The following is a 9199-nucleotide window of genomic DNA, read 5'->3' as shown; positions in this document are numbered from 1 at the left end:
CAAGCTGAGGGTGGGAGAGTGTAGGGGTGCCCGGTGCTGTTGCTCTCACAATGCAAGTTGGGCTCAAAGTAGTATTACATTTATATCCCACCTTAGTTTACATGGGCCTCCTCTCCATTTTATCCACACAACCACCCTGTGAGGTAGGTTAGGCTGAGAGTCTGTGACCGCCCCAAAGTCGCCAAGTGAGCTTCCTGCCCTTGTGGGGACTAGAACCCAGCGTTCCCCAGTCCAACGCTCTAACTACTGCACCACATTGGCACTTAAAATGTTGGGGCACAGGTCCATAGGACACAGATTTGCATAAAACACACAAATGCTAATTTATATCTATATATGCAAATTTGAAAATAGGCACTAAAATTTACCAAAGTCGCCAAGTGAGCTTCCTGCCCTTGTGGGGACTAGAACCCAGCGTTCCCCAGTCCAACGCTCTAACTACTGCACCACATTGGCACTTAAAATGTTGGGGCACAGGTCCATAGGACACAGATTTGCATAAAACACACAAATGCTAATTTATATCTATATATGCAAATTTGAAAATAGGCACTAAAATTTACTGAAATTTTAGAGACAAAGCCAGCCAATTATTTCCTCATCTAAATAAACTCAAATAAAATACATTTTGTCATCCCAGACCAATGGGAAAAGATTTTTTCCTATTCCTAATTGCCATGCATGGGAATATTTTGGGACCGCGAGAGTTGACCCTTCCCTCCCCAGCAGCAATACCTCTTGAAAACTGCCTTCTGTGGGGCAATTCAGCTGAGGGAAAAAAGAGCTTCCACTGGCACCAATGGACACCCAGCTCTGCATGGAATAGAGTGGGGGCCCTGGCCAGGGGCCCAGACACAGCAATACCCCTGCTTCAGAGACATAAGCAGGACAGACGCTTTTAAAGAAATAACGTAGAAACGCAAAAACGTTAAATGCTACATATGACATAAGGTCCGGGTTGGAGAGGGCGGGGCCTGCTGCCTTTGCTCGTACCTTTGGTTTTGTTTGTTTTTTAGTGGGTGACGTTTTCTGTGTAATCACAGCTGCCCTGAATTTTAAGACTTTCCCACCAACTTCTATTGGCAGCTCTCATTTCCACCCTGGAAGTGACGGAATATTGTTAATCCCAGAATGTCCAGAACCCATCCGGAACTGAATGCAGTGGCAACTTTCAAGGGAGCCAAGCCAAACATATTCACCAGTCATGCATAAATACACGGGATTGATATAATAAGCTTCAAAACATCCACAGAAACACATTTCAGTAGCGACGCTGGGCAATACTTATTCTGCAAAATGGTCCGGAAAAGCAACTTCCAAGTGAACGAAATCAACCAAAGTCATCAATCACACATGACTAGATGGGATTGATATAATGAGCTACAAAACGTCCACAGTAACCACATTTCAGTAGCCGTTCTGGACCATAGTCCATATTCTGGGGAAAAAGGCCCAGGACAGCAACTTCCAAGCAAGCCAATTCACCAGTCACACATAACTGGTAGGGAGTGATGCAGTGGGCCACAACAATTCCTGGTAATGGAGTTGCAAACTGTTTTGATACCACTTTCTTTATGGTTTGGTTCTGAAGTAATTGTTCTGACTTTTCTTTAATAAAGATAGGCAATTTTTATTTTATCACGCTTTGTGAAGCGCTTTGAATATACTGTACATAGAAAAGCAATATGAAAATAAAGTATGGCTCTTTGTTTCAACATTTTAAAAATAGCCCCATGAATACAAATACACCCGTTATCACCATAGCAAAGGTTAGAAGCAACTCTGGCTGAGAAAAAGCGGCTTACAACAGGCCTGCAATGCAGTCCAGCTTAGAAATTGCAGGCTGGGTTCAAGAGTGTAAGGTTGCCTAGTGCTGTTATTCTCGCACTGCAGGTTGGGCTAAAAGTAGCTTACGACAACCCTCAAGTGCTGTCCTGTTATCATAACCCTATTGCAGATTGGAAGGTGGGGGAGACAACCTCATAGGTGATTCACAGAATCACAGAAAAGTAGGGTTGGGAGGGGCCTATAAGACCATCGAGTCCAACCCCCTGCTCAGTGCAGGAATCCAAGTCAAAGCATCCCTGACAGATGGCTGTCCAGCCTTGTCTTGAATGCCTCCAGTGTGGGAGAGCCCATCACCTCCCTAGGTCATTGGTTCCATTGTCGTATTGCTGTAATAGGAAGTTTTTCCTGATGTTAGGCCGGAATCTGGCTTCCTGTCACTTGAACCCATTATTCCGTGTCCTGCTCACCGGGATGATCGAGAAAAGATCCTGGCCTTCCTCTCTGTGACCTTTCAAGTACTTGAAGAGTGCTATCATATCTCCCCTCAGTCTTCTCTTCTCAAGGCTAAACATGCCCAGTTCTTTCAGCCTGTCCTCATAGGCCTTTGTTTCCAGTCCCCTGATCATCTTTGTTGCCCTCCTCTGAACCCTCTCCAGTTTGTCTGCATCCTTCTTAAAGTGTGGCGCCCAGAACAGGACACGGTACTCAAGATGAGGCCTAACCAGTGCTGAATAGAGGGGAACTAGTACTTCACATGATTTGGAAGCTATACTTCTATTAATGCAGTCCTAAATAGCATTTGCCTTTTTTGCAGCCACCTGATTGATTGATTGATTGCATTTATATCCCACCTTTTTTCCTCTTGCAAGGAACCCAAGGCGGCTTACATTATCCTCCTCCTCTCCTTTTATTCTCACAACAGTAACAACCCTGTGAGGTAGGTTGGGCTGAGAGTCTGTGACTGGCCCAAAGTCACCCAGTGAGCTTCCATGGCCAAGTGGGGACTAGAACCCGGATCTCCCAGCTCCCAGTCCATCAGTCTCACCACTACACTACACTGGCCACATCGCATTGTTGAGTCATATTCAGCTTGTGATCGACAACAATTCCAAGATCCTTCTCTCTGGTAGTATTGAGCCAAGAACCCCCCCATCTTGTAACTGTGCATTTGGTTTCTTTTTCTTAAGTGCAGAACTTGGCATTTATCCCTATTAAATTTCATTCTGTTGTTTTCTGCCCAGCTCTCCAGCCTATCAAGATCACTTTGAATTGTTTCCCTCTTGCAGGGTATTAGCTATCCTGCCCAATTTTGTGTCATCTGCAAATTTGATCAGTGTTCCCTGCACCTCCTCCACCAAGTCATTAATAAAAATGTTGAAGAGCACTGGGCTCAGGACTGAGCCCTGCGATACCCCAGTCATTACCTCTCCCCAGTTTAAGAATATCCCATTCCGAGTACATTATCCAGTGGGGGCTGAGAGGGTCTGCCAATCACTTACAAGTCTCCCATAAAACTTGAAGACTGACATGTATGCATGCTGTGTTTATACAGCAGTAAAGATCATAGAATCATAGTAGGGTTGGAAGGGGCCTACGAGACCATTGAATCCAACCCCTTACTCAATGCAGGAATCCAAGTCAGAGCATCCCCGACAGATGGCTGTCCAGCCTCATCTTGAATGCCTCCAGTGTGGGAGAGCCCACTACCTCCCTCAACAGTAGCTTATTCAAGTATCAGTGGTTAACTTAGATTTTTCATTGTTCATCAGTCGATAACGCTGCAGAAAAATATGACATTTTCAAAAATAACAGGAGATTGGATTACGACATTGGACTACACTGCAGAGTTGTCTTACACTGCCCTACCTCCCACCTCGCCCCCCGCCCTGCAAAATGGGAATCATAATTTGGGCTGTATCTAGACAGCACCAGCTTGGGAAGCCTGCTCTAGAGAGTATTCACCCCTTTCCAAGATGAGGAAAACCATTCCAGTGACTTTAAAGAAGCCCTGAGGGCATCAGAAAACAGGCCCACCATTGCTGGTAATCTGGGGACTGAGCAGTGACAAGGCCTGGGCACCAGGTCTACCAAGACAGGCAGGCGTGGCCCCTGAGAAATATGTGTACCAGGCCTACCCCACTGTTGTTTCCCAATGGGTGGCTTCGCCCGATCATGGGTAGCTTATTTTCCCTCCCTGTGTGTGCCAATCACAAGCTGCCTAATTAGCACAATTACCCTCGATAGGCCAGGTGGTGATGTCTGAAGCTGGTGAGGGTGGGTGGCTCAGGTGGTTTACAAATTGCTATGAAAATCAAAAACAAGCTATGGGCTTCAGGGTGGTTTGTAAACCATTGCAGCAGGATGGTAAACCAGTGTGTAAACCTACCCTCACCAGGTTTGTTTGTCTTGATAACCTGTGACCAGCAAGGGCAATTGAGCTAATTAGGTGGCTCGAGATTGGCATGCACAGCGAGGAAAAGTAAGCCAATGTGGCTTATTTTCCCTTCATAATTTTGCCAAACCCAGATAATGATTAATCCACACTTTCTCAGCCACAGCACTGCTCCTGTAATATGGGCATAATACTGATGAACCTTAATTGCACACTTTATCAGAAAAAATTATTAATAAGACCCGAGTTTATCTAGCAGAGCTAGCCAGCCTCTTCTCAGCAAGCCTCTGTGGTGTCCAGTATGCACGAAGCATCAGTCTTTTTGTCGAATCAATCTCAATTTGAAATCTACAGAAATAGTAGATATGGAAGTGAAGGCAACTTTCCATGGATTAGACTGTACAGAGCAAGCCAGCTCCTTATTCCATTTGTCTCTGACCTTCTGAACATCCATTCCAAAAGACCTTTATAGACAGTGACTGTAGGCTTAGCATTCTGTAAGGAACCAATTAATTTGTCCAACAGCGAAGGAGGCGCTGAAGCACTCAGGGGCCATGTATACAGTCCAACAAATGCTGTAGCTGGATGAACTGCCAGCCAGAACTAGATGGGAAACGGTATCTCATCGGCAATAGTGAAAATGGTAAAAAGTCTTCCGCCAAATCTATTAACTGTTCTAAAGCATGAATTCCTTTGTCAGCCCAGCTTGTCCACACAAAAGGTCATCTCTCTGTTTTCAAAACTGGATTCTCACATAAGCAGGGATGTTTCTAGGCTCTTCATGGATGGGCTCACAGGCCCATAACGCAAACATACAAACATGCCCTAAGCATGTGTATAGCTCTGAAAATGCAAACATTATTCACATATAGTGGAGCTGTAGTAAAATTAAAATGTTTCTATAAAGAAACAGTAATAATGAAAAAGAGTTTTATAAATTCTAACTTACAGAACATATATTTGGAAATTGGTGAATTTAAAAGAACAAGAGTTGTTGCAAATCAATGTTTTATTTTTTTTAAAAAAACTAAGTATATATCTTTCCTATACATAAAATTACTGAAACCAGAGTGAAGAAACACATACTCCTAAATTCCCCCTCCAGCTTGATACATGCCTACAACACTTCCATTCCCATCATGCACCTCTACTGAGGCTTAAGATCTAGGTCAGAGCTGGGGAATCCTTTTCAGCCCATGAGCAAAAGTCAATTTTGGAGAAGCTCTCCGGGGCCACATTGTAGTGATGGGCGGGGCCAAAGGCAAAGGGCGGAGCCAAATGCACAATCGGCAGAACCGAAAGTAACAGCGTCTTGTAACTTAAAACTCTTATTGCCAGGAACTAATCCTGAGAAGAGGAATTTCAACCCTTTAGAATGGGGGTAAAACTGTAGAAAAGCCAGGAAACCACAAAATCATCAGTGGTTGGAGCAAAGGAGGTGGGGCCAAGGGGAGGGGAGGGGCCATCTGGGGGACCCTGGAGGGCTGGATTTCGACACCAGGAGGACAGGATTTGGTCTCCAGCGTATCGTCTCTGTGGGCTCTCTGGTGCGTCATAAGATATGATTTTCGAGCGAAACATTTCCCACACTCCAAGCATTTGTAGGGTTTCTCTCCTGTGTGGATCCTCTGGTGTCTTGCAAGAGATGATGAATCATCCAAACATTTCCCACAATCCAAGCATTTATACGGCTTCACTCCTGCATGGACTCTCTGGTGCTTCATGAGATGCGATTTCAGAGCAAAACATTTCCCACACTCCAAGCATTTACAGCATTTCTCTCCTGTGTGAACTCTCCTGTGTTTTGTAAAGGGTGATGAATCAGCAAAACTCTTCCCACACTCCAAGCATTTATAGGGTTTCTCTCCTGTGTGAATTCTCCGGTGTTTTGTAAAGGATGATGAATCAGCAAAACTCTTCCCACACTCCAAGCATTTGTACGGTTTCTCACCTGTGTGGACCCTCTGGTGGGTGATAAGCCTTGATTTCAGTGCAAAACATTTCTCACACTCCAAGCATTTATAGGGTTTCTCTCCTGTGTGGACTCTCCGGTGTTTTGTGAAGGCTGATGAATCAGCAAAACTCTTCCCACACTCCAAGCATTCATAGGGTTTCTCTCCTGTGTGGACTCTCTGGTGCATCATGAGTTTTGCTTTCCAGGCAAAGCATTTCCCACACTCCAAGCATTCATACGGCTTCTCACCTGTATGAACTCTCTGGTGGATGACGAGTTGTGATTTCAGAGCAAAACATTTCCCACACTCCAAACATTTATAGCGTTTCTCTCCTGTGTGGACTCTCCGGTGCTTTGTGAAGGCTGATGAATCAACAAAACTTTTCTCACACTCCAAGCATTTGTAGGGTTTCTCTCCTGTGTGGATTCTCTGGTGTCTTGCAAGAGATGATGAATCACCCAAACATTTCCCACAGTCCAAGCATTTATACGGCTTCACTCCTGTGTGGACTCTCTGGTGCTTCATGAGATGTGATTTCTGAGCAAAACATTTCCCACACTCCAAGCATTTATAGCGTTTCTCTCCTGTGTGGACTCTCCGGTGTTTTGTGAAGGCTGATGAATCAGCAAAACTCTTCCCACAATCCAAGCATTTATAGAGTTTCTCTCCTGTGTGAATTCTCCGGTGTTTTGTGAAGGCTGATGAATCAGCAAAACTCTTCCCACATTCCAAGCAGCTATAGGGTTTCTCTCCTGTGTGAACTCTCCTGTGTTTTGTAAAGGGTGATGAATCGGCAAAACTCTTCCCACACTCCAAGCATTTATAGGGTTTCTCTCCTGTGTGAATTCTCCGGTGTTTTGTAAAGGATGATGGATCGGCAAAACTCTTCCCACACTCCAAGCATTTATATGGTTTCTCACCTGTGTGGACCCTCTGGTGGGCCATGAGCCTTGATTTCAGAGCAAAACATTTCTCACATTCCAAGCATTTATAGCGTTTCTCTCCTGTGTGGACTCTCCGGTGTTTTCTGAAGGCTGATGAATCAGCAAAACTCTTCCCACACTCCAAGCATTTATAAGGTTTCTCCCCTGTGTGGACTCTCTGGTGCATCATGAGTTTTGCTTTCCAAGCAAAGCATTTCCCACACTCCAAGCATTTATACGGTTTCTCACCTGTGTGGACCCTCTGGTGGGCCATGAGCCTTGATTTCAGAGCAAAACATTTCTCACACTCCAAGCATTTATAACGTTTCTCTCCTGTGTGGACTCTCCGGTGCTTTGTGAAGGCTGATGAATCAGCAAAACTCTTCCCACACTCCAAGCATTTATAGGGTTTCTCTCCTGTGTGGACTCTCCGGTGTTTTCTGAAGGCTGATGAATCAGCAAAACTCTTCCCACACTCCAAGCAGCTATAGGGTTTCTCTCCTGTGTGGACTCTCCGGTGTTTTCTGAAGGCTGATGAATCAGCAAAACTCTTCCCACACTCCAAGCATTTATACGGTTTCTCACCTGTGTGGACCCTGTGGTGGGCCATGAGCTTTGATTTCTGAGCAAAACATTTCTCACACTCCAAGCATTTATAGGGTTTCTCTCCTGTGTGTACTCTCCGGTGTTTTGTGAAGGCTGATGAATCAGCAAAACTCTTCCCACACTCCAAGCATTTATATGGTTTCTCCCCTGTGTGGACTCTCTGGTGCATCATCAGTTTTGCCTTCCAAGCAAAGCATTTCCCACACTCCAAGCATATATACGGTTTCTCACCTGTATGAACTCTCTGGTGGATGACGAATTGTGATTTAATCGCAAAACATTTCCCACACTCCAAGCATTCATACGGTTTCTCTCCTGTGTGGACTCTCTCATGGGTAACGAGAACTGATTTTTGAGTAAAACATTTTCCACACTCCAAGCATTCATATGGTTTTTCTCCTGTGTGGAGTCTCTGGTGGCTCATGAGATGTGATTTCCGAGCAAAACACTTCTCACATTCAATACATTTATATGGTTTCTCTCCTGTGTAGATTCTCTCATGGGTCTTGAGTACTGATTTCTCAGTAAAACATTTCTTATACTCCAAGCATTTATGGGGTCTCTTTCCTGTGTGGACTTGGTGATGTTTGGGAAGACTGGATTTCTGAATAAATTGTGCCCCACACAACTGCTTTCTTCTACCCCCACCTGCTGGCATAAAGGACAAAGACAAACAAGAGTTACTTTGGGGGATTTGAAAATAAGAAATAAACCCAGGCAGGAAGGGAAAATGAAGTCATTCGGACTGTGGCAATATCAAAACACCATGTCAAGAAGCCGTCCCTCATCATGTCCCTCTCTCTCCTTTCATCCCTTTAGCTCAAGAGGGGCTACCTTTTTGCCCTCAAGGGCTGCATGGAACTGTTTCGGGTGGGTTGGTGGCAGATATCAGTGTGCACAGCTGGAGGCACCAGGAGGCAGGGCCAGGGCTGGTGTCTCTCTCCACCCCCAACATAGCCAAACACAAGGTCAGTCACATACGGTCATAGAGAGGCCTGGAGCATGGGCAAGGGAGGGGACAGTTAAAACTCCGTTCACAGTGCCTTCCTCTCCATATAATTGCACTTCCACCAACCCACCAGACCGCTGACAAGTGGGAAGGGTCTTCTGCAAGAAAACTGTGATCCTCCTGGTGCGCCGATTGCCTGGGGGGGGGGGTTTACAGGGGTACGGTTTGTAGGATAATGCTGCAGCAGCCAAGGGGGGGAGCAGGGGCAACAAGTTGGTTGTCTGGGCACCCAAGCCCTACATCTGCATGGGCCCCAAAGACTCACTCACCTCATCATGAAAATGTAAAGCATTTGAATGGCTACGTGCTGTATAATAATTATATTAAGAGCACACAACACTGCCCTCAGGCTGACGTATGAGAAGGCACAATACAATGGAGAAAGGACACAAAAGGAAGGCAGGGGGAGGGGCAGAGATGAAATGTCACAGCAATGGGAGAAGGGCAACATTTTCCAATGCTAACTGAACACATGAAAGAAGGGAGAGGGGTGGATGTCAGAGTGGGTGACGGAAGAATGAAGCAC

The 9199-nt window shown here is 45.4% G+C and overlaps 1 protein-coding gene across 1 annotated transcript in view; it reads right to left on the bottom strand.

The window, feature by feature from the left end:
• Positions 1-5171: 5171 nt before the first annotated feature.
• The window catches only part of LOC146355454 (uncharacterized), a 56432-nt gene continuing 52404 nt past the window's right edge, over positions 5172-9199 (bottom strand). The window contains exon 11 of the mRNA XM_084829891.1: positions 5172-8315. Coding sequence (XP_084686017.1) covers positions 5551-8315 — 2765 coding nt within the window. The 3' untranslated portion in view covers positions 5172-5550. The remainder of the gene's footprint in view (positions 8316-9199) is intronic.

The sequence above is a fragment of the Heloderma suspectum genome, chromosome 2 (assembly GCF_057233095.1).
Source record: "Heloderma suspectum isolate Gila_16-S chromosome 2, 16-S_ref, whole genome shotgun sequence".
NCBI lineage: Eukaryota > Metazoa > Chordata > Lepidosauria > Squamata > Helodermatidae > Heloderma > Heloderma suspectum.
Note: the sequence above shows the minus strand (reverse complement) of the source record. Positions and strands in the feature narration are given on the sequence as shown.